Source organism: Aotus nancymaae, unplaced genomic scaffold, assembly GCF_030222135.1.
Source record: "Aotus nancymaae isolate 86718 unplaced genomic scaffold, 86718_ANA_hifiasm-v0.15.2.pri h1tg000029l, whole genome shotgun sequence".
NCBI lineage: Eukaryota > Metazoa > Chordata > Mammalia > Primates > Aotidae > Aotus > Aotus nancymaae.
Window position 1 is genome coordinate 46,705,927 of NW_026988442.1, and position 26,733 is coordinate 46,732,659.

At 36.8% G+C, this 26,733-nt stretch overlaps 1 protein-coding gene across 2 annotated transcripts in view; it reads left to right on the forward strand.

Moving 5' to 3' along the window:
* The window catches only part of GALNT3 (polypeptide N-acetylgalactosaminyltransferase 3), a 65,243-nt gene that overhangs the window by 24,197 nt on the left and 14,313 nt on the right, over window positions 1-26,733 (forward strand). For both annotated transcript variants that reach the window (XM_064382652.1, XM_012440571.2), the window contains exons 2-3: window positions 18,476-19,096; window positions 24,110-24,282. In XM_064382652.1, coding sequence (XP_064238722.1) covers window positions 18,582-19,096; window positions 24,110-24,282 — 688 coding nt within the window. In that variant the 5' untranslated portion in view covers window positions 18,476-18,581. The remainder of the gene's footprint in view (window positions 1-18,475; window positions 19,097-24,109; window positions 24,283-26,733) is intronic.

A 26,733-nucleotide genomic window follows, 5' to 3' on the forward strand; every position in this document is an offset into this window, starting at 1 on the left:
CCTTCCAAATAGCTGAGACTACAGACTGTCAAATTCTGAATTTTGAAACATGTTTGGTTCCAGGGATTTGGGGAAGTGAATCATAGATTTGTACCAATATGTAGGTGCCATACCAGAAATCCAGAGGTAATTTTACACTTTTTCTTAGCCTCTACAACTTCTATGGTCTGAATGTTTGTGTTTTTCCAAAATTCATGTTGAAATCAAATCCAATGTATTGGTATTAGGAATAAAGTCTTTGTGGGGTGATTAGGTTATGAGGGCCCTGGCCTCATGTGTTTTTATAAAAGACAATGTCCTTATAAAAGAGGACTGAGAAAGCTTGTTAGTCTTTTGCCCTTCCTCCATGTGAGGACACACAGGAGGCCATCTATGAGGGATGGGCACTCACCAGACCTTGAATCTGCCAGCACCTTGATCTTGGACTTCCCAGCCTTCAGGCTGTGAGTGGTATATTCATGTTGTTTAAATTACCCAGTCTGAGGTATTTTGTTATAGCATGGACTAAGACAACAATCACGAGAACGAGAATGCTGAATCTACTTAACAGCCATAAATTCTTCTTTCACTTTTACTGTTCTAGTTTAGGGTCTTATCATCTCTTAACTAGGGTACCATAGCTGCCTCCGACCTGTTATCTCAGCAGATCGTCTTGTCATCTTCAAGTCCATCATCTGCTGGAGGATGAGGATGATCTTTTTAGAAATGTAAATTCTCTCTCACTTAAAATCCTTCAGTAATTCTCCATTGCTTACAGGATAGAACCCATAGCCCTTAAAATGGCCCCATGGGATCTGACCCTTGCTGAACTCTGGATTGATACTCCGTAAGCCGAAATTTTACCTCCCAGCAATAGATTTCTTGTTCTTTTGTTTTTGGTTTTCCTTTGTGCTTTTCTTTTGCATTTCCCACTGCAGAGAGTGCCTTTCTTTCTCCCTCTTCCTCTAACTATAGCTCTTAATGGCTCCTAATGGCTCAAAGAAGGTCTTGCCTCATTTGGGAAACTGTGTCCCCTCAACCACACCTCCACATATACCTGAGCATGGTGAAGTGTCCTGTGTATACTTCTCTTATTTGCTTGAGACAATATCTGCTTTTGCTCTCGTCTGTATATACACACACACACTTCCCTTTTGGATTATTTGCAAAACATTCAAAATTTCTCTTTCCATTAAGCCTTTTGTGGAATAGAAATTTTGGAGTAGAAGTGTCACAGAAAGGGGAGAGGCATCGACAGGCAGTGTAAGTCAATCTGCCTTTTCAGTAGGAAGTAACCAAAGAAACTGGGAGTAGGGAACTTGTTTCCCTGACTTAATTAGTATATTTAATTTGGATTGCTGTTACTTCCATCTCATTATTTTGAATTCTATTTTATTTTGGGGCCTTTTGGTTCTGTTCCAAGATCTGGGGGTTTTATCATTTAAAAGTGAAAAGTTAACTTTGTGATTGAAATGTCTTGCAGCTTTTGCTTACACATATTCCACAATTGAGTGTATTATTATTGTTGAGGAGCTTAAAGGGAGCGGCCTTTATTTACAAAATATAATTGAGTTAGGCTAGACCAAAACTCTTCCAAACAAATAAAATAAGGCAAAAGATTTCTTGGAATCAGCAGTCCTCCTTTTCATCTCTTTCTGGCTAGTCCTATGCCAAGTTCTGTCAGTTTTACTTTCTAAATGTTTCTCAAATCCATCTACTTTTATTCATTCCTATCTCGGTCATCATCTCTTGCCTGGACTTTTGCTATGACCTCCCTGTTTGTCTATTTGAGCTCACTCTCACTTCTTGCTTGTTGGTTCCTCACCCTGCACCCAAAGTGATCTTTTCAGAATATGTGGTTATGTTACACCCTGGATAAAGCCCTTCATGGCCCGTAAGATAAGGCAAACTCCTTACCATGGCCAAAGGCCTGGCATGATTTGGCTCCCATCAAGCACACAGCACACTCATCATTGCTCCAGCTCCACCAATCTTTTTATATTGTCATGTTCCTCCTGCCTCTAGGTCTTTGCAAGTGGCCTTCTCTGCCTGGAAGGGGAGACTACTTCCCTTTCCTCCTTCTTGGCCTAACTGCCTATCATTCAGTCTCCAGATTCCCGTTTGAGCTCCCACTTTTTCAGCACTAACTATAACATGGAATTTTTCAACAATCTCACCACATCCTTCCCTCTAACTATGGGTTAGAGTGAAGACTGTAGCCTAAAGAAATAACGTCCTATTTAGTACCTGGGAGCGTTAACTTATAAAAATAAAAGATTCCCCACAAAGGGGGTAGACAATACATGGCTCAAATTTTTAAAAATAGATTTTAGTTATTAATGCCTTTATATTTTTATCAAGTAATAATGGTTTACATTCTCATAATAAGTATTGGTCTTTATTTACTGTTTTACTATTGAACAGTTACATGGCAGGCATATTTTAAACAATTTACATGTGGTAACTTATTTAATCTTCAAAGCAACCCTATGAGGTGCATGCTATTTTCCTCCCTATTTTAAGGATAGGAAAATTGAGAGATTAAGTACCTTACCTCTATTTATAAGGTTAGTGAAAGATCAGAGCCAAGACTCAAATCCAAGCAGTACAATTCCAATTCCTGCACAGTCTGCCTTCTGTTTCCATGAGTTCTGTGTCTATAGATTCGAACTACCTTAGATTGAAAATAGATTAAAAAAAAGTATTAGGTGTTACAAGCAATCTAGAGAGGATTTAATGTAATTAGATGATGTGCATAGGTTAAATGCAATCATTTTATGGAAGCAACTTGAGCATCTGCAGATTCTAATATCTATAGGGGTTTTGGAACCAATCCCCTGCAGATACCAGGACATGACTATACATTTATCCTACTTACATGTAAATAAAATTAAATAGGGTTGTTAAGAGATTTCCAACAACAATAAAAATCCAGTCAACTCTGCCCCTCCTGTATCATATCCCTAGTCCTATTGCCTAAAAGCTACTACTTTCATTTATTTAAATGTTTCTTCCAGCACTTACCTTTTCAAACAATATGCTTATACTGCTGTTTCTTAATGTATCAATATTTGGCAATATCTACTGACTTCCCATTATGGTAGATAAATATTCAGCTCTTTCATACACAGCCACCTCTACTATTCCTCCTTGACCTCCCAATATAATTCTCACATTGTTTTGTTTGCATTTTAATGTTTATTTATAATGATTATGCAGGTACTGTTTACTAATGAGTCAAGCAAGCATATTATGAGTAGGATTCCTTACTTGTAGAATTTTTAAAAAATTAAATCCTGAAAGTAATAAAGAACTCATTTAAAAAAACACTTGGCTTAGTATCTCTATATATCAATTGGAGTACAATTTCTACGTACTCTAACATCTTTTCAGCTGGTTTTCCACGTAGTCTAACGTAACAGATATGTTAGTCCCTTACTGGAGCAATCGTCCTGTCCTCTTGTCCCCATTTGGACTGTTGCTCTCTAGGTGTGTTCCATGGTGGTGGTTTGGTTTCTTTTTGCTGACATCTCTAATAGAGCCTCTATTCCTTAGATACTATGACTTTTGTTTTTTACTCACACCCTCATTTGGGTGAAACATATGTCCACCACTAGCTTCCTGAAAAATGGTGCATGGAATTAAGAAATTTGAGATATTACATGTCTAAAACTCTTATTCTACCTTCACACATTTTCCTTTCTGTTTTATTCTTAAAAATGTGTTCGTAGTTGCAGTTATTTGTGAACTCCAATTGTTTGAAGTTCACAATCTTCAAAAGTTAGGAAGGGTATATGATAAATCTTCCTTTCACAGTTGCCCTCTGACATCAGTTTTCTTCTCTAGAGGTAACTGATGCTATTTTTAAAAAATATTTTTTAAAAATGTATGTATTTTCCTTCTTTTTAAAATGCAAATATTTTTTGCTTTTCTTGTTCCCATTTAACTATGTCATGGGGATCATTTCATATCAGCATATAAATTAGCTTTACTTTTTGCTTTGCTAATATTTAATCATATTAATTTATCATAATTTATCTCTTTCCCTACTGGTAGAGTTCTAGGTTGTTTCAACCCTTTGATATTAGAACAGTGTTTTAATGTGCAAATTACACGTGTGCCATTTCACTGGTGTATTAGCGTATCTATGGGATTTCTAGAAGTCATCCCCACATGTGATTGATATTTTGATATAGAGTAGTAAGCAGCCCTGCAAGTGTGATAATTCTAAGTCAAATGAGATAAGGGGAAAGGGGAAAAAACACCAGATAGTAAATACTTCATGGCAGAGTAGGCTCATTTCTAGAGGACAATTAATAATGCAGACAAGGTTCTAATATAAATGTTGTTTTCTTTGAGCTTTTTGAACATGGCCTTTGTTTTTTCAGATATGACCCATCATTTTGAACTGGATAAAACTTGTTTTTGTTGTGACTTCAGTCTCCTTTTTGTACTCCTTACCCTCTGTCATTGCCTCCGTTAGCTTCACTGGCCTCTTGTCTCATATGTTTGAGTTTTAGATCTACCACTGAAGATAATGCAGAACAGAGAGCACTCCATTAGCCAGCACCTTTCTTTTTTGACATGGGATCTTGCCTTGTTTCCCAGGCCGGTCTTGAATTCAAGCAATTGCTCAAGCACTCCTCTTGCCTCAGCCTCCCAAGTAGCTGGGATTACAAGCACCTAGCTAGCTGGCACCTTTCAACAAGTCCAGAACACATCCTTAACACCCATCACAACTTAACCTCTGTAGCCTCCACATTGACTCATTTGCTAAGTTCAGCTAACTCTACCTCCTAAATCTCTTTCCAAGCTTCCACACCCCTTCTACTTATCTCTCGCCTGGATTACTTTTAAGGGTCTCCTAATTGCCTCTAGCCTCCTATCTGGTTTTTCTAGGCTCCCCAAAATTCCATATTCAGCACAACTTCAAGGTTAATTATTCTAAATTAAATTTTAGTTCTCATTAGGTCATCACCTTGCTTAAAACTAATCAGGGCCTCTCCCTTTGCCTAAAGAATTAAGTATAAATCCTGAGGAATTAAGCACCTTATCCTCCCCTATTTGGAGGTTGGCATTCAGTATGTGTTTAGTAGGCCTCACTGTATATGGTAATTGACTTTGCATGATTCTGGGTAAAATTACCCTACTTGAAGCCAGCTGTTGATAGAAGAATTAAAGTTTAGGCTAAGACTGGTTTATTTCCAACCCACACTTTTAAATTAAAGGAGCTTTTCGTGTACCTTAACCATGAAGAGTGGATAATGCAGAAATTTCAGATGGTAGTTGGAGAAGTGGAGGGATATTGTTTGCTTCAAATTAGGCACATATATAGCCTAATCTTAAAGGTAAACACAGATTTTATATATAATAAAAAATGATGTTATGGAAGACTTGAATTCTGTTTTACATCTGGGGAGGTGCCAGCTAATGGGGAAGGGGAAATATGGGGAGACTTACAAATACTGAGATTGAAGTCTTTTAGAATTTCTAGAGCAGGGGTTAGCAAACTATAGTCCTTAGACCAAATTTGATCCACTACCTGTTTTTGAAAACAAAGTTTAATTGGAATGCAGCTATGCTCATTCATTTACAAATCGTCTTTTTTGTACAACAGAATTGACTAGTTGTGGTAGAGACCATATGGCCAGCAAAGTGAAAAACAAATTATTTACAATAGTCCTTTACAAAAAGTTTGCTGACACGTCTTCTAGAGAATAATGGAAGCTGAGAGGTGGAGAGGTGGAAGATGGGTATCCATCACATAAGCATTGGTAAAACTGTAGAAAGGTGAATGCAAAATATCAATTGAGCAAGCAATCTTTCTTATTCCTTTGCTCCCTATTCCTTAATATTCTTGGGGCCTTAAAGGAAGAATGAATAGAGAGAAATAGCCTACGTCTTGTATGTGTTTAGACTCCTTCAAAAAGGAATGTTTGGTTGAATTAATTGAGTGCAACCTGTCCATCCCCCAAATACATTCTATAAATAGGCTCAGTAGACACTCTTTTCACTAAAATATTAAGAAGTACATTAGTGAAGGGGTTCCCTGCATCCATGAAAAATCTGTGCCTGCTCTCCTTCATAGACCATTGAAATTGGCTCTCCAATTTCACTGGAGATGATGAAATCCCATAGTAGCAAAAATCAAGTGGCAGTAAGCCCTTATCCACCAAATACAAAGTAGATACATCTTCCACAATGGAAAGCTGGGATGTAGAGGTATCAGAAAACACTGGCTTGCAGATGCTTTTGATAACTGAGATAATATCTTTGGGATATGCTTAGTGGTAGCTAATGAATGAAATACATAAGCAATGCTATAGCATTCCTTCATCTATGTAATAGGAAAAACTCTAGCTCTGGTAACAAAAAAGTTTACTTTAGTTGCTACGGTTGAGAGTCACAGCATCTCACTCAGTTTTCAGACTTAAGTCAATTCACAGTTACAGAGCTTTTCCCCAAAGGGACCTGTTGCCATTTATCAGAGACTATGCTTTGGGGAATAGGAAATAATCAGACTTTTCATACTAATTCCTAGGGACCCCAAAATATTGTGGTCAATTGTTCAAAATGGAGACTTACAGTGGTCGGGTAACAAATGGAGTCTTAGCTTCAGTTGTACTCACGGTGGGCCCAGGGGGTCAGCAGATCTAGCCTGTGCTTATTTCCCCAGTTCTTTAATGTATAATTGGAGTAGACACACTGGGTAACTGCCAGAATCTCTATATTGACTCTTTAAACCACGCTTGTCCAACCTGTGGCCCATGGGCCACATGCGACCTAGGACAGCTTTGAATGTGGCCCAACACAAATTCATAAATTTTCTTAAAACATTGTGAGATTCTTTTTGTAATTCTTTTTTTTTCCCCCAGCTCATCAGCTATTGTTAGTGTTGGTGTATTTTATGTGTGGCCCAAGACACAATCCTTCTTCTTCTAATGTGGCCCAGGAAAACCAAAAGATTGGACACCCCTGCTAACCCATGGAGGGAAGACCATGTGATAGGAGAGCTAAGTAGAAGACTTTAGAATTTCCCCTTTCTTCAGATACAGTAAATCAGAAGTAATAACGTATCCCTGAGGAAACATCAAGATTGATGTCACTATCAAAGATTTGAAATAAGACTTGTGATATCTATCACATCCCCATTTAGCTCACTTATTTTGCCTTGGCAGAAGTTAAATGGATTTTAGAGAATGGCTGTAGACTACCCTAAACTTATTTATTGGGTGACCCCAAAAGTATTTGCTGACCCAGATGTAATATCTTTATCAAACCACATAGCTCCTGGCATTTGGTATGTAGCTATTGACTTAGTTAATTTTTTTTTTCTTCCAATTTACAAGGATCACCAAAAACTGTTTGTTTTTATCTATCAGTGCCAACAATATGTCTTCAGTCTTGCCTCAGGGCTGGGTCAATTCTTAATCTTAGTCATTGTAACATTTCACAAGCTATCATACTCTCCACTACATTGATGATATTGTGCTGATTGTCTCTCATGAGAAGAAAGTAGCAAATACTTTAGATGTCTTAGTAGAACATATGAGAATTAGAGGGTGATAAATTAGCCCCACAAAAATTCAGTAAAATTTCTGGGCGTTCAGTAGCCACTATGCTCGATAGGCTTTTTTTTTTTTTCTCTCTTTTGAGGGAGAGTCTCATTCTGTTGCCCAGGTTGGAATGCAGTGGTGGGAGCTGGGCTCACTGCAACCTCTGCCTCCTGGGCTCAAGCAATCCTCTCACCTCAGCCTCTTGAGTAGCTGGGACCATAGGTGAGCTCCACCACACCTGGATAATTTTTGTATTATTTGTAGAGATGGGGTTTTGCCATATTACCCAGGCTGGTCTTACACCCCTGGGCTCAAGCGATTTACCTACCTCAGCCTCCTTGTAAGTGCTGTAATTACAGGCATGAGCCACTGTACCCAGCCTAGATAGTCATTTTTGAATTTGGGGAAATATCTACAACATTTGAATATGCTACCTCAACCTGTTTACAGAGTAACTCATAAGACTGCCTGTTTTTAATGACGATCAGAGTAGAAGAAGCCTCTGCAGCAAGCCCAGCAGTACAGGCTATGCTACCACTTCAGCTTTATGATCTAGCAAACTCAATGACTCTCTTAGTATCTGTGGCAAAGAGGAATGCTCTATGGAGTTTCTAGAAAGTGCTGATAGCAGAATCACAATGCGGACATCTAGGATTTTGAAATAAATATATTCTTCAGATAACTTTACTTTTTGATAAATAGCTTCTAACTTGCTACTAGGTAGATACTGAATGCATAATTATGGAGTGTCAGGTTACCATGTGAACCAAGTTTCCCATCATTATCTGGGAAAAATCTAACCCATCTTGCCATAAGGTTGGCAACGTACAACAGCAGTATATCATTGAGTGGAAATAGTACATGAGACAGAACCAGAGCAGATCTGGATAGTATAGATAAGTTGCATGAACCAGGGACTCAGACTTCTTTGGTAGCAACTCCAATGGCATTGCCTCATCTCCTTCAACTTATGCCTGTAACTTCTTGGTGATTCCGTTAGTCCAGTTGTTAGAAGGAAAAAAAAAAACCTCAAACCTGATTTACAGATGAATCTGAACAATACACAAGTACTACCCAAGAGTAGACCTGTATAGCACTATGGCCCTACCCATGAGTAACTGTGAAGGATACTGGATGAGGAAAATTCTTCTTGTAGGCAGAGATTTGAACAGTAAATGTGATTGTCCACTATGTTAGAAGTGAGACATGCCTAGAAGTACAGATCTATATTGGTCATTGGTGGGTAGTTGTTAATGGTTTCTATGGTCAGAGCTTTGGAAGAAACAGGATTGGAAGATCGGTGGCAAGGCAGTTAGCTTGAGGAAGAGGTATGTGAGTGAAACTTTCAATATGAAAAGACTTTGAAAAAATTTGTATTTCATCTGAGTGTATTTTACAAAAGCACATCCATTGCAGAGGAGGCTCTTAATAATCAACTGGACAAAATGACACATTATGGATGTCAGCCAGCCTCTCTCTCCAGCTGTCTCATTGTTTGCCCAATGGGCCCATGAGCAGGGATCTTGGTGGCAAGACTGGAGTTGTGTATCCCTGGGCTCAGCAACATGGCTTCCCCTTTCTAAAGTTGACTGGGATAGCACTGCTGCTGAGTTCTTAATCTGCAGAGACCAGCATTGAACCCCTGCTGGGATCAGCCAGCCTCTGGGTGCAGGTTCATTACACTGGATTTCTTCCTTCATTGTCTATTCACTAGAATAGACAAATATTCTGGTTATGGATTTGCCCTTCCTTGACATCACCAACATCTGTGGACTCCTAGAATGCTTAATGGCAGGGAGAATACAGAGTAGTAGGTAGTGTAAGAAAGAAGTCATACATATTATGGCCTCATAGCCAATTAGATAGGTGAGGATTATTGTAGGTTTGCACATTTTTTCTTTTAAAATTTTTTTCAATCAGCTTTCCTGAGTTCAATGCACATTTCTTTCTTTGCCTCTTATATCCAAGTGTTTATTTGTATATATTAACAATTTTCTTCTCTCATTTTCATTAAAAAATGTTAAATATAAGCTGTTGGAGATTAACTTTACAATTTAGTCTGTAGGTAACAGAATATTTAGTGGGACCGTGACAGAATTTAAGGAGTAACTCAGAGTCATAGCAATGGCTACAGTGGGTGTTAGATAAAACTCTTCACTTGTAAAGAAGAACACTTAGACTTTGTTAGCTGAAATATAGAATTGTGTTGTTATTGTACAGGAGTTTAAGTGTGTGGGAGAGTGGTGCATGTAGAAGCTGAGTAGTCAAAAGTATAGCCTTTGCTGCTTATCAATTTATTGTCTCTTAGTTCCAAATTTACTGTATTAGCCTGTTCTGTAATAATGGAGCTGGGCCTTGTAAATATTTTTCTGCTGGCTCATGTAATGTTAAGCCTTGCTAGTAGAGGGCACTAGAGGGACACTGAAGTGGCTGAGGCTTCTCTTTCTGGTTTCTGTGATGCTCCCTAGCTAAGCTCCCTCTGAGCACAGTTTTCCTCCACTCCTCACTCCCCAGTATGATTTTCTCCAGTATTAGGTACCTGCAGAACATCGCTTTCTCTAGAGTTGATGTCCCCCAAACACTGCAATTTCTTTAGAGCTTGACTCGGGCAACAGTGGTGTACCCTTGCGCCACAGACACCATGGACCTGCTCTATCATCCAAGTCACTGCTCCCCAAACTCTCTCCTCAGATCTATACATGCCAACTGGGGGCCCCACAGGACTGGGTGTCTAGGGAGCTGGCTGCCCAACCTTTGTCCCAGGCAGCCAGACCAGAGCCATTGTTGCCTGTGTGGCACAGGAAAGTGCACTAAACTCCTGCAGGGGACACCCTCTGTGATTCCAGATTCCATTAGCAGCCAGCAGTTTTCCTCAGCACCTAGCCAGTTCTAGGGTTTTACCACCAGATGTGAATGGCCTTTTCTGGAACTTCAGGACCAGATTTCTGGTAAGTCCCATGAATGGAGTACTTCTATGACTTTTCTTCCAGGCAGTCAAAGCTAGGGCATCTCCATAGACATTTCTGGATTCAGCCCTGTGAGAGGAGAGCTTTTCTTTGAATGCTTATTTCAGCCCTAGGGGGAGTGGTTGCCCCTTGTACTCTATCTATAACTCCTGCATTCTTTAGAATTCTCCTTAACTCCCACTAGGCAATTCCCTCTTACTTCAATCTTCTCTTAATACTAGATTGTATTAAACTCTCTCTTTTCAAATTGCTGTGTGGTTTCTATCTCCTTACTAATCCAAAAGCCACCAACTATGTTTACAAGGTAAATCAATGGACAGATATTTTAAAATGCAGTGCCTCTGCCTGGGGGCGGTGGGGTGGGGGATAACAGTTACATGAACAATCTCTGGATCCACCTAAGTTACTCCTCAAAATTCCTCTACTCTGTAGCATGCCCATAAATAATCAATATGTATCTTTCATATGTAATATAAAAGTCATTCGCAGGTGCAGATGTGGCAGGAAAGAGCATGTGAGCCCCTGAGTTTGTGACTCCCTTGACAGGTAATGTAGTATCATGATTACTTGTTTGTATCACACTGTCAAGGTAGAGTTGGCTAGCTCACACATCAAGATTCTATCAGCAACCTTTCACATTCAGAGGTGACAATAAGGGAGATGTTTATGTGACCAGGCATAGCTGAGAAGCTGGATGTCTGATCCTGTCCTCCTCAGTATTGAAACCTGTGCCTTACAGTTGCTGATGGTTCACTCTGTCACTCAGCTTTTTGTCTCATAACCTGCAGATATCTTTTAGAAAGCTGTTCTTTGTTTATAACAATTGAAAGTAGTTTAGTTATCCAATGGTGGCATTGCCCTGTCACTTAGAGTAACTCTACTTTGCCTTTAGCTGAGATCTTTGAGGTATGTCCACTACTGCCCCTCTCAGACAGAATGTGGCTGTCCATGCAGCTTGCTTTGCATCAGTGTTTGTTTCTTTTCATACATCCACGGGTCACTTACTGCTCAGAAGAAATGCTGCCAAGGATGTGAACAAGAACTTAAACATAATCAAAACTAACAAACTACAGCAGTAAAACACCATGAGATTTGATTCGACCAGTAAATGCAAGCAGAAATGATATTCCGCCACTTCTCTGTTCCCTAACGTTTTAACCAGTAGATGAGGGGCATATAAAAAAACTTCTATCCAAGCACTTAAAGGTTTATTATCTAGAATTTATATTAGGGTATTGGGATGTAATTTTGTATTTTTTCTCCTTAGTGTGGTTACCCCTAACTCTTTACAACATGCTTTAATTCAGTAGTAAGCAAGTTTTATGTTGCCAGATTAGACATCATGACAATTAAATTAATCAGGAAGCAGACTTTAAACTTCTGGAGTTGTTTATTGTCACAAACACAGAAACGGAAGTGAAAGGAACTACTATCTTCTTATTTTATTAAATGTTACTTTCATGTAAAATTATACTGTTCTGCTTTTCACTACTTTAGAAAATTGTTTCAGTTGGAATTTTTAGGTTAAATGAACAACTAATATTTCTGCAACCTGTGCTTCTCCACCTGGGACAATCATGATGGATCTTACCCTGATATTTTCCCTTCGCAGTTTGCATTTAAAAAACATCCCCAGGTGATTCATAGTCACTTTAAAGTTTGAGAAGCTGTAGTCTAGATAGCTGAAAGCCACCACATTTTAGTTAGATTATTTTAAATTTGTAAGATTTCAGATAGAAGCATATTTTTACACCTGAAAATAATCCATCAATTTTAACACAGTGAGTATCACAGCCAGTTAAAATTGTGTATATTGCTTTAGCTTTTTACTTTATGAACATTTTTATTAATGACTTTTTACAATGTCTACATATATATCAGGATACAGATTAATTAATTTTTAAAACCAGGTCTCTGAATTTTACCCTGAGAAATTCGTAAGAATTTAGAACTTTTTTTTTTTTAGTTTTTAAAAACCATTTTATGATTTTTGACTTCTCTTCCTCTGTGAATCTGATATTTGGTAATTAGCAAATAGCCATCTTGGATAGGTGTATTTAAAGGTTTTAGAAAGAGTACAAGAAGAACAAATCCTTCATCTGCTAATCATTTCCAATGTGCAAATATGACATGTTATTTCCTGAAGTTTGCTGTTGTGCTGATTTTTTTCTTATCAATTCTCAAACTTCTGAGTCCCACTGGAAGTTGACTGTAGGAGAGATTTGTTTTGTTTCATGAGGTCTTTACATAGGTCTTCAAGTTTGGCAGGTAATACTGACAAGGAACATGGCATTATTCCCAGAAAAAGGAATTAAGAATCCTGGTTTCATTTTACTCATTCATTTATTGTGTATCTTTTGGCTTATGTCTTTTATTGTTCAGGTCTCAATTATCCATTTTTATGATTGGAATATAATATTGATAGCATGATTTACAGAATCATAATTTGCAATAAAAGCCTCAGTGCGTCATTTATACAGCGTTAAGTCCTTGAGTCTTTTTGGAAAACTGCGGGTCTTTCTTGCTTTGGATTTTATCTTATCTCTCCATGTCTAAATAACTTCTATTCATTTACATCAGGAATCTATTTTGAAACACCTGTCTTTGGAGTATTAGAAATTAGTAATGTCAACAGATCGAGACCATCCTGGTCAACATTGTGAAACCCCGTCTCTACTAATACAAAAAAATTAGCTGGGCATGGTGGCGCGTGCCTGTAATCCCAGCTACTCGAGAGGCTGAGGCAGGAGAATTGCCTGAACCCAGGAGGCGGAGGTTGCGGTGAGCCGAGATCGCGCCATTGCACTCCAGCCTGGGTAACGAGATCGAAACTCCGTCTCAAAAAAAAAAAAAAAAAAAAAAAAAAAAGAAAGAAATTAGTAATGTGGTTGCCTTTGGACAGATACCACCCTTATCAGATGCTAGTTTTGATTTGCCCAAAATCTTGTGATCTAGATCAGTAATTCTTAACCCTTGCTGCTTATTAGAATTATCTGGGGAGCTTAAAGTAACAACAAAAGCAGACTACATGCCCTGCCCCTACACCAATTAAATCAGAGGTAAAGCTTAAGGCACTTTATTTTTTAAGAGCTTTCCACTAATGTATACCCATAATTGAAAATAACTGATGGAAATGCTTAATGTTGAGTGTCATTCAGCATTAATGGAAGCCTAATATTTCACATTAACAGCAAAGTACAGAAAAGTTATAATGAAAAATCCCATCAGTGTTGGAATCTTTAAGTGATCAGGGTTGATAAGAGAAGATTAATCTCTTCAGAAATAGTCTGAAAAGATCAAACATCATCTTCCCATTTCTAGACTCTGCCTCTGTAAGTTTCTCAACCTCCTAATCTTCCATTTTAAGATCTACAATCTTATTGTCAATCTTTATTTCTAAAAAAGATGCTTTGAACAGTTTTTAAAAATCATTTATCTGTAAAACATTACCTAACAATAGGAAGCTACTTGTAGTTTTTATCATTTTTCACCAGTTTTCTTCCTTATTACCTTATATTTAGGATTTCAGTTCTTGACTCTTAAACACTTTATTTTCGAGAATTTTAGTTAAAAGCTCAGGATTTTACATTGGAGTTTGAACACAGTTAGAAAAAATGCTGGTCTTAAACTGAACTGGCTTGGCCAAGCCACTTAATCTCTTTGACTCTCCATATCTGTCAGTAAAATTGGAATAACAAGGGTGAGGTGTAGTAGCTCATACCTGTAATCCTAGCACTTTGGGAGGCTGAGGCAGGAGGATCCCTTGAGTTTGGGAGTTCAAGATCAACCTGGGCAGCATAGTGAGACCTCATCTGTACAAAAAAGAAAGAAAGAAAGAAAAAGAATAATGGTTCATAATATTGCTGGGAGAGTCAGAACTATATATTAAATGTTATTTAATACCAGGGACCTAGTCAACATTTAACACAAGTTAAGTATCGTTTTTGTTGTTGATTCTGATGAAATCTTGGTTCTCCTTCTTCCTTTTTCCAGTCAACAAATTTTCAGGATGCCTACTATGTTACCAACATTGTGGTATGTGCCAGGAAAACAGCCATGAATAAGAGAGATGCTATCCATGTCTTTCATGAGCTTTCCTTGACTCCTCTATTAGAAGCATTCCAAACTAAAACCTACTGATTGAGTGGGTCCTTACATAGATACACATGCATTCACAATGATAGGATTACTGTCCTGCTGATGAAGAATTCCTCTAGTTTATTATTTATTCCTAAAAAAGAATTATTAATTGTATCCTTTTCAATTCCCACCCTAGCCACAAATCTGATTTCTGACATAACATGTTTTGGGAAAACTATCACTATTGTGGAAGAATCTAGTTCTGTCATATGCTCCTGTTCTGTGCATTCTCTGAACTCTTTTTTCATGTTCTATCAAAATATCTCAGGGAGACCAGCTCAGTCCTTCTCAGATTCCTAATTTAGCCTACCTCTAGCTACAGAAAAAATGAGTATTACTAGATAGCCCTGAGGAAGTGGATTTCTGGTAGTTGTCTCAGGAACAGAAAGGAGGTAAACAGAGGTTGATGAATATCTACCTTTTGTCAAGCTACAGTTAGAGGGGATGAGGTTGTAGTTCATCAACTGGAAACTACTTTCCTGGGAGACCCCAACATTTTGCCTGTTCTTATCTTCCTGGATGGAACCCCTTAGATGAGGTTGCTGCCCTATTATTCTGCAAGCGCCCTGAGTCCTAAGCCTTAGGATCTTTAAGACATGACTATCACTACTCTCTCTGCCAAGGTTCTCTTTTCATTTTTCACTAGAGCCCCTTAGGCCAGATCTAATGAAGTTCAGCTTTAAAGATCAACCAACTGTTACACATTTAACATCTCTCAAGTATGAGATAAGATTTTTAAATTATCTCCACTTGACATGGATAATTTATCTGTGTTTTCATTTGTCTTTTTTTTTTTTATATATACCACCTCTTCATAGGATTGGAAAAATTGAACTTTCTTTCCAATCTGTCTCTTTTTTTCTAACCTTAAATGTAGGTATTTCTCTGTCTTCTTTGTTTTACATTCTCTGAAGATGAACTCTTCTATACCCCAAGACTGACTGAAATTTTCATCTCAACTGCAGAGCTTTTTCCTAAGTTCCAGTCTCATATATCTTTTTGCTCATGCAAACTCACTTTGGAAGTTCCATTAGCATATCACATTTGCTATGTCCAAAACTGAACAAATTATCTCCCTAATACCTACCCTGAATCTATCCTTCTTCCTGCATTTCTTGCCTTTGTTAATGTTATCACTTTACTCATTTGTATTAGTCTGTTCTCATGCTGCTAATAAAGACTTACCAGAGACTGGGTAATTTATAAAGAAAAAGAGGTTTAATGGACTCGCAGTTTAACATGGCTGGGGAGACCTCACAATCATGGCAGAAGGTGAAAGATGAGCAAAGGCACGTCTTACATGGTGGCAGGCAAGAGAAACATGTACAGGGGAACTCCCATTTATAAAACCATCAGGTCTTGTGAGACTTATCCATGACCATGAGAAACAGTGGGGTGGGGTGGGAAACCATACACATGATTCAATTATCCTCATCTGGCCCTGCCTTTGACATATGGGGATTATTATAATTCAAGGTGAGAGTTGGGTAGGGACATAGCCAAACCATAGCACCCTTCATCTTCCATTCTTCCCTTTCTCTCACCAAGTCTTATTGTTTGATTACATTTCCTGGACTCTCTGGAAATCATTATATTCCATCTTCTGGCCCCCCTAACCTCTTTAATATCTATCACCTTTACTGGGGTTGAAAACTTGTGATTTTTCTAAGACAGAAATTTGATTATGATGTTTTCTTAAAAACAGTTCTCTCCATTCCATCCATTTGGGACAAAATTGATAAATTCCAAATTCACTGAAAGATGTACAAGGCTTTTTATGGGCGAATCCTTAACTGACCTTTGGGCCACAGCAGTTGTCATTCTCTCCTTGTGCCTTCCACTTCTGCTGTGCTCAAGGACTGACCATGCCTTTTCTTGCTTTTATGCTTTTGCATCTGACATTCCCTCTCTATTTTCCCTCCTGTCTACCTGCCCCAAATTTACTTGTATTTCAAGATTCTGCTCAACAGTGTCGTCTTTGGGAAATTTTCCCTAACATTTCTCCTGACCCTCTATGTCGCCTTTTTTTTTTTTTTTTAAGAGACAGAGTCTTGCTCTGCTACCCATGCTGGAGTGCACTGGCACAATCACAGCCCAATGCAGCCTTAATCTCTTGAGCTCAAACCATCCTCCCACCTCCGCCACCTGTGTAGCTGGGACTACAGGTGTGCACCACCACATTTGACTAGTTTTTCTATTTTTTACTTTTTTGTAGGATGGGGTCTTGCTATGTTGCCCAGGCTGGTCTCAAACTCCTGGTCTCGAGAGATCCTCTGGTCTCAGCTTCTTAAAGTTCTGGGATTATAGCTGTGAGCCATTGTTCCCAGGTTGTGTAGCTTTCTTAGTCTCCTGTCATGGCACATATCGCTCTCCTTTGTAGCTGCCCTTTGACCTCCTATATTTCAATTCTGCTTCTTGAAGGTAAGCGCTTTCTTTTATTTTGTAGCTACAGCCTTACACAACATTTGACACATAATAAATTGCACAACTGTCATCGTGTGGTTCTGTAACTTCTTACATTCTTTTCAAAGTGAAAAGCTTAAGCAGTCATTTCATTTTTTACATGAAGTTCTTAAAGCAACCCACACTCAGAAATATTGGAATCTCACTTTTATGAGCAATATATGTCAGAATTGGGGTTATCTTTTGGAGCAGAAGTCTCTACTTCATACTGAAAAGAATATAGGGCACTCCAATTAGATATGCTATATGAAACTACATTCTGCCAATTTTGTTTATTCTGCTTAAAATTTCCTGCCAAAAGCCAGAGAATACATCTGAGAACCTGGTTTTCTTATTTCAAATTTTGTGAGAACTTTGGAAGATAAGCTGAATAAGGTATCAAAGTTAATTTTCTTTGCCATAAATGATATCTTACTTAAAATATGTTTAGGCCTTAGGAAGAACAGACATTTTCCCTCCCCTTTGCCCCTGCAAATTTCTTGACTGGCTATGATGGCTCATAGTAAGTAATCATTTTCTGAAAAGTCCTATTTTTCTTTTCCTTTGCTCCTGTTGGCACATATTAGGGTTTAGTAAACTTGCTGTCCTGTTCTTTGGGTCAATGAATTGCAAGCAACATTTTATCAAACTAAATTCTGCTTTTTTAACCTAATGACCTCTATAGGCTCTCTAGAGATACCTCAAGTAAAGCTAATGAATTTTCTTTTTGCTATGAGATTTTGTATTGGTGTGAGCTATTAAAAATAGCTGTTCTATAATAACAAATTAAATACTCTTGTTTTTCTTGTTTTTAGGGATTCCTTCAGGATTCACAAGTACTATTGGGTCAGAAAATCTGGGATAATGATAGTTTACTTATTGATGAAATGGCTGTATCATCATAATTGATTAAGCTGGAGTAGATCATAGTTTGAGGGTAAACTACATAAAATGAAGGCCACTATTTTAGATGGATACCCAATAGTGCCTATCAAGATACCCTTGCTTCCTTATGGAGCTCTGTTTTTTTGTAATTCATTTAATAAAGTCCTTTGATTCCTTGGTTATCAAGTGAAGATACTCTTTTTCAACTCAAAATATATTTATAAAAGTAATTTTATACACAGTGTATAGTGGATATTAGAGTTTAAAAAGAATGTATTTTTTAATGGAGAGGAATATCAATTTTTGCAGCCCCAATAAATTGTAGTAAATTGTAACAATTATTTTCTTCTGAAAGTGTAATTTTCTTGAAGACAAGATATCTTTGCATTCTTGTTAACCATAAGAGTATGTTGGTAGCTTATGTTCAGTTGTTGGATAAGTGAATGAATTGAGCCATGCCTGTGGGGCTGAATAACTACTAATACCATCTATCATTTCTTTTTATAGGTATTGCCATTTAAAGATAACTTCTTAGCAAATCTATGATAAAAAATATAAGTAACGGAAGAAATCATAACTGTTATTTGTCAAGTGACAAGAATTTAATGTCAGAATGGCTCACCTAAAGCGACTAGTAAAATTACACATTAAGAGACATTACCATAAAAAGTTCTGGAAGCTCGGTGCAGTAATTTTTTTCTTTATAATAGTTTTGGTTTTAATGCAAAGAGAAGTAAGTGTTCAATATTCCGAAGAGGAATCAAGGATGGAAAGAAACATGAAAAGCAAAAACAAGATGTTGGATTTAATGCTAGAAGCTGTAAACAATATTAAGGATGCAATGCCAAAAATGCAAATAGGAGCACCTGTCAGGCAAAACATTGATGTTGGTGAGAGACCCTGTTTGCAAGGATATTACACAGCAGCAGAATTGAAGCCTGTTCTTGACCGTCCACCTCAGGATTCAAATGCACCTGGTGCTTCTGGTAAAGCATTCAAGACAACCAATTTAAGTACTGAAGAACAAAAGGAAAAGGAACGTGGGGAAGCTAAACACTGCTTTAATGCTTTTGCAAGTGACAGGATTTCTTTGCACCGAGATCTTGGACCAGACACTCGACCTCCTGAGTATGTTGAAGAATATTTATTGTTTATTCTTTATCACCAGGCTTTCCAGGGGAGAAAGGAGTTATCTAAGGAAATTGCCTGTTCTTTAGCTTCTCTAAGGCAGAAAATCAACAAATACTGTTTATTTAACCTGTTGTATTTATTTTTTGCTTATAATGATTGAGGCTACATAACCCTATTTATGCTTGGTGAGGCAGTGCAGACATGAAAAGTTATTAGCTTGGAAATTGGAAAACTGAATTCTAGATATGACTGCTATCCACAAGGAAATCCTTTAGTCCCAAATACTGCGGTTTTGTCACCTATTTAGGAGGAATTATTGGATAATTTTGATGGGAAATACAGAGGGTAGAGGAATTATTTCCATTTCTCTGTATATTTCTATATAGTAGAAATGCTTAAAAATATGCCATGATTTTGGAGCTTTTGGATAATATTTTATAGATTTGTAAACCAGTTCTCAGACTTTGTGATTACTTTGACTCAAAGTCTTTGAGTATATAACTATATTTCAGAATGCCCTATTTTTTGTAAACATTCTCTTAAAGGAGAATATTGTTACAATTACTATTACAACTATGATTCTGTCTCTAGAGTTTTGTTAAGTTCTCATATCTATAAAGTTGTCTTCCTTTAGCTACTGAGAGACTAACTTTTTTTTTTATCCAGTTACTTTGTTTACCTGTTTCAAGTATACAATATTTTGACTAATATTTCCCCCAGGTTTTGTTATGCTGTCTCTTTGTCCTTAGTTAACCTTTTAATTTTTTTCTAGTCTTTGAGGTAAAGGCCAAATGCTGTATTTGAGCTGACATGGCTAAAATGAATTCCAGCACCATCAAGTCCTCAGTAGATTTTTTTTTTTTTTTTTTGACATGGAGTAGTTTGTTGCCCAGGTTGGAGTGCAGTGGCACGATCTCAGCTCACTGCAACCTCCACCTCCCAGGTTCAAGCGATTCTCCTGCCTCAGCCTCCTGAGTAGCTGGGATTACAGGCATCCACCGCCACACCCAGCTAATTTTGTTGTATTCTTAGTAGAGACGGGTTTTCACCATGTTGCCCAGGCTGGTCTTGAACTCCTGACCTCAGGTCATCCACCTGCCTCGACCTCCCAAAGTGGTGGGATTACAAGTGTGAGCCACTGCGCCTGGACCTTCCTCGGTAGATTTTTGATTAATTATTATTATTATTTTTTGAGATGGAGTCTCTCTCTGTTGCCTAGGCTGAAGGGCAATAGCACGATCTCTGCTCACTGCAACTTCCACCTCCCAGGTTCAAGCGATTCTCTAGCCTTAGGCTCCTGAGTAGCTGAGACTACAGGCATACGGCACTGTCTCTTGTTAATTTTTGTATTTTTAATAGAGATGAGATTTCACCATGTTGGCCATGCTGGTCTTGAACTCCTGACCTCAGGTGATCTGCCCACCTTGATATCCCAAAGTGCTGGGATTACAGGTTTGAGCCACCGCACCTGGCCCCTCAGTAGATTTTTAAGAGTACAAGACAGTACAAGAAGGATACTTTATCTCAAAAACAAAACAAAACAAAACAAAACAAAAACCAGAAAAAGGCAAACTGTAAATAAGCAGTGCCTACGTATTTTGCTTTCTGGTTATTAGAGAATTACATCTGGCAGTGAACTTGAACTGTTGCGCTATTCTAATCTGATTGATTCAAGTTTAAGTTGCTCATAATTTTAAATGAATGTGTAAAGAAACTATGAAATATTCTAGATGTTATAACAAGGCACATTATAGTTCCTTTTATATATTAATAGATTATAATGCAGTATTGCACTTTACTGATTTGGGGAAAGGTTTTGACTGAAAAGTAATCTACATTAAAAATCGATAATCATGATTTTTATTCTTTTGACATGACAATCAATGCTAGCTCAAAATGAGCTTCCCCCCCGCAAAATAGCATTAAGAAGCTGTAATAATTTTCAGTAATGTTAATCACTAAGTAAGTGTAAAACAACTAAGCACATTAACAACATTTTTTGGTTAGTGTTGAAGATTAATTATTTCTTACTTTGGACAGGATTTTGCACAGGTGGTAAAGATTTGTTTTTTACTTTGACTGTAACCAATATCAGCAAAGAACACGTTTTCTGAAGAATTGCTAATGTTTTCCATGCTCATTAGAAATATAGATCTAGTTTCTTCCAAAGCCAGATGGTCATGTGACTGATAATTTAAGCATGTTTCTATATGCCAGGTTTTTCATATGGTTTGACTGAAATTATACAGTCACTTTGGCAAGTTATTTTAATTGCACTATTTTAAATATGTAAAACAATTTTCAAAGTATGCATTTAACATGTTAATTGTTTCAAAATGAATGACGTTTTTGAAATCATATTGTGAAATTTTATTACTTGTATTAATGATATAACATGACACTTTTACTTGATATTGGTAATTAGCAGTTAAGCAAATAAATCTTAGTTTAAACTGATGAAAAAATCTTACAAGATTAAAGTGGTAACATTTTATTAGTGTAAATTTTTGTGAAATTTTATACTTTAAATCTTCAAAACCGTTTTATAATTCTTGATTAATAAATACTATATTAACTCTATAGCAAGTAAAGGTAGGAAAAAAAATCTTAAACTCGGAATTTCACTTTCTCCCCAAAATGCTTATAAGATAACAAATCATGAGTTTCCTCTTTTTTTCTTTAAAAATGAAAAACAGTATGGAATTTTTCATAATTTTTATTTCTAATTGATGTTAGTTATAAACCTTTATGGGTTCAAAATATAAGCTTATATTTAGTCATTTGTTTCTGTGTAGTTGTAGTTCAAGTATGTATATGAATAGTTTGTGATTGAGCTTTTTTAAAATTGGTAGTTTATCCAAAAATAGAATAAATAATTTGCTTTTGTTTGTGAATGACGAAGAAGGTGCTTATTTCTTTTCTGCTCATGCACCTGTATCATGCTTTGAAATCATGAGGAAACTGAAGAGTAATGCCACTTTCACTCAGAACGCATCCTCTCCTTTTTCTACTCTGTCGTTGACGTCTTCTCTTGATATTTTACTCCAGTCCAGCTCCTTTTTTATCACTATGAATATTCCATTTTAAAGACTTGCTCTTAGAAAAGGGTCTCAGAGACATTCTGATTGAGGTATGACCATGAAAATAATTAATGTGATAATTTGTGGATCTTTTTAAGGGTGGTTTTCTCAGGCTTCTAATATCACACTAGATATTGGCCCTGGCAGAGCAACTGAAGTGTGTTGGACTCTTATCTCCATGAGTAAATGATTTACTTCCTTATCTTTGTGTTTGAGCAGCACTGTTTAATTGTTCACACACTGTATTTACTGTGCCTTTTGACTGTATGGGTGGATTTCATAGTCTGTGGTCCAAAACTGTACAGCCATTTATGATTTTTAAGTGGCCTTAAAGATATAGTTGCTTTATTTGCTTATTTTTCCCATAAACTACACACAGTTTTATTCTATGTCCCAGTGATTTGAAGCCCTCTCCTACGTGTTCTTTCATTTAATCTTCACCTCAGTTCAGCAGACTTGGAACTGTGGTTATCCCTACATTTCTAGCCTCAAAGCCTGGAGACTATACAGACTTACCTGCACCCCAGTGGCTTAATATGAAGATGTTTTTTCATTGAGGAAAGACATTACTATAAAAAGTGAATATGAGATCAATTTAAAGCTAATGTTTTTAGCTAATAGACTAATTAGTCAAGGGTACTTAGAATGTCTCTCCCTGTGCCCGATCAATGTTTCAAATGGTGATAGCAGCACAGGAATTTTAACATGGATTTAGGTCTTTATTTAGATCTTTATTTCTATGTGTGTTTTTTAAAAGGATTTTTTAAATGCTGGTCTTTAATATTAAACAGTAGATCAAATGATTGGAGCAAAATCTTTAACACATGGCAAATGGCAGTACTTAAGTATTCGCTGAATGATGAATATCATAAAAACTTAGGTTTAGGCTGGACATAATGGCTAACACCTATAATCCCAATATTATGGATGGCTGAGGCAGGAAGATTGCTTGAGGCCAGGAGTTCAAGTCCAGCCTGGGCAAAATCACAAGGCTGTCTGTATTTTAAATAATGATCATAAGAAGAAGAACATAGGTTTTACAGTAAAGCTATTTCTTTTCCTTTTGGTTATGTATACAGATTAATTGTATCAAGTAAATTGATTAAATAAACCTAGGAAAATATTTAAGAAACCTATATTACATACTTAGGAAAGTATCTAATTAAAGATAATTTCTATAAAAATGTTTCAGTAAAGTGGTACAAGTTTTAAAGTTGCAAATATGAAAAATGGAAGATTTCTGCATGAAAGAAGAAAAACTTGGTTTTTATTTGAGCAATTATAAGGATATGTCTTTGTTGTTGTTGTTTTGAGATGGAGTCTCACTCTGTCGCCCAGCCTGGAGTGCGGTGATGCGATCTCTGCTCACTGCAACTTCCACCTCCCTGGTTCAAGCAGTTCCCTTGCCTCAGACTCCCGAATACCTGGGATTCCAGGCATGTACCACTATGCCTGGCTTTTATTATTTTTAGTAGAGACGGGGTTTCTCCGTGTTGGTCGGGCTGGTCTCAAACTCCTGACCTCAGGCAATCCTCCTACCTTGTCCTCCCAAAGTGCTGGGACTATAGGCCTGAGCCACCATGCCCAGCCTGGATTTGTCATTTTTACATGCTGTCTATTGTAGGTTATTTTCGTTATTTAAAATGTTATTTGTATTTAAAATTATATTGTTGAGAAAGCTTACAATAACATGTTATAATTCTTGCTATGTTGTAATCCCTGTTGGTGGATGTCATCTCTGAGTGAGTCTGTTGCTTATAAAAAATTTGTTTTGATCTATTTACATTTTATATGGCACTAAGATTATCTCACATAGAAAAAAATATCATTTTTCAGTGATAAAGATTAAATAATGATAATGTTAGCAATGGCATAACTGTGAAATAAAATAATAAAATTTGTAATTGTTTTCTACTTCTTTGACTTCTAGATGTATTGAACAAAAATTTAAGCGCTGCCCTCCCCTGCCCACCACCAGTGTCATAATAGTTTTTCATAATGAAGCATGGTCCACATTGCTTAGAACTGTCCACAGTGTGCTCTATTCTTCACCTGCAGTACTGCTGAAGGAAATCATTTTGGTGGATGATGCTAGTGTAGATGGTAAGAAAGCACATGCAAATTAGATTGTTTCCCAAATAAATCCATATGGTGGTATCTGAAGTCTACTTGTTATATGGTGCTCTCTGTATGCCATCTCAGAGCTTGAATAATAAAAGTTTGAATAGTAAGTATGCTGAATGAAATTAGAATCCAAGGATGGACATATTCAAATATTTTCAAATGCAGAAATGTAGGAAACACAGTTATTCGTAACTCTGTAGTTCTCAATGTGAAACTGTTGTTTTAAGGCACAGTAGTTAAGAGCAGACTTGAACCTTGGAGTCAGGCTGCCTTGATTTGAATCTCAGCTCTTTTCATAACCAACTATATAACTTGGGCAAGTTACTCAACCTCTCTGCCATGATATTTTTTATCAGTAAAACTGGGAATAATACCATATTAAATCAAATATATTATGTGTCATTAATTTATAAATCACTAGGATAAAACCCACAGCTAATTAAAGTTAACATGCCATTGATCGTAAGAAGTATCTAATGGTGTAGCTTAAAATTGGGGAAATACAGCACTAGTACATAACTTCTAGAGTTATTTTAAAGACCAAATGGGTTAATATAAATATATCAATAAATAATATAAATGAATAGTTAAAAATCACTAAAGAGTCACCAAGTTCTATTTTATTGGGTGTTCTTAAATATTCCAAGATATTATTTATAATGTTACCCAAATTCTTTAGTGCATTTCCACTAAAAGTTGGAAGTCAAATACTAAATTACACATTTTAAATTGGAATCACAAGGCTAATTTAACAAATACTGTAACTTGCTAATTTTCAAACATCATAAGTATTTTAAACGTTATATCAAACAGATACAGATTATTTCAATAATTACACAATTTATTCCTTAATAAATCCAAGTTTGGAGTCAGATGTCTCATTTTAATTTTATCCTTCCAGCTATCGCCTGTGATGGTAAGTCCTATTATCCTCATCTTAAAGAAACTGAGGTGCAGAAAAGGTAAAATACCTTGCCAAAGGTCACACAGCTAAAAGTAATTGTGCCATGAAGTGAAATCAGGGCATCTGATTTCATGTAGCTTTTTGTGTAGCTTTTTGTTCTTAACCTCCCAAATAAAGGGTGTACACAGGAGCTAAATTTAGGGTGCAGATATGAATTTACAGGAAGTTCATATGTTGTAAGTACATTTTTTTTTTTTTTTTTTTTTTTTTTTTTTACAAATTCCAACAGTGAGAAGGTATATTGAAGGAATCTGTAGTGACTCCATTTAAAATAATTCTAATCAAGCATGGGGAAATTTTTACAAGTCTCTTAAAACAGAAAATATTTATGATTGTATTTTTTAAGATGAATTACAATCCTGTTTGTCTTTTTGAGAATTATTGAGATAGTTAGAAGGTGTTAAACAGTTAATCTGGTAATTATTTTGAACTAGTTAGAAGGTGTTAAAAAGTTAATCTATCACTCTGAGACAACAGTGTTTAGATAGATTTATTTTTCCGCCAAGTTTGTTCCTGGACTTAACCTCCCTTATGAATGTTTGAGCTTTAAATGAGCAGCTCTCTTATCTGAACCACTGGAGAATTGGAAAAAAAAGCGTATATTATCACAGATAAAGTCATATACATTCACTTCTAAAATCTGGCAGAAACAAACTTTTACCTCAGGACATTTATTGATTTTCTTAATAGTCCCAAATCTTTTTGAGGTTATATTTTGGGCCCAAGAAGGCTGCTTGAGGAACTGAACTTGATGAATTTTATACTCAATAAGAAATCAAAAATTTAATTGTGAAAAGCAGGCTTAAGAAATTGTTTAAGAATATGAACAGCTGGGTGCAGTGGCTCACCCTGTAATCCCAGCATTTTGGGAGGCTGAGGCCTGCAAATAGCTTGAGTTCAGAAGTTGCAGACCAGCCTGGGCAACATGATGAAACCCTGTCTCTTAACAAAGAAAAACAAAAAACTAGCTGGATGTGTTGGCACACGCCTGTTGTCCCAGCTACCTGGAAAGCTGAGGAGAATCGCTTGCGGCCCAGAGGTGGAGTTTGCAGTGAGCTGTGCCACTGTACTCCAGCCTAGGTGACAGAGCAAGACTGTCTTAAAACCAACCAAACAAAAAACAACACTTCATTGATATTTGTTAATTACTTTTTAAAAAAACCTGTGATCTCAACTTTTGCTTATTGCAAACCTCATCCATTTTGGGATATTGAATTAAAGTATATACCCAGTACTAAAATTTACCTGTTTCATATTTTTACTGGAAAAAAAATCTGTCAGGAGACTCCAAAGCTTTCACAGATTTTTCGGCTGACTCTGTGTAGGAATAGTCCCAAACTGCTATAGCCCTGGACTTTCTGACTTGTCTCAACATTTTGGTCTTAAATTATTTTGATCCTTGCTTAAGTATCAGAGATCTTTTGATAGTTGACATTTTTATTTAAGATTTCCAGATTTAAATATCA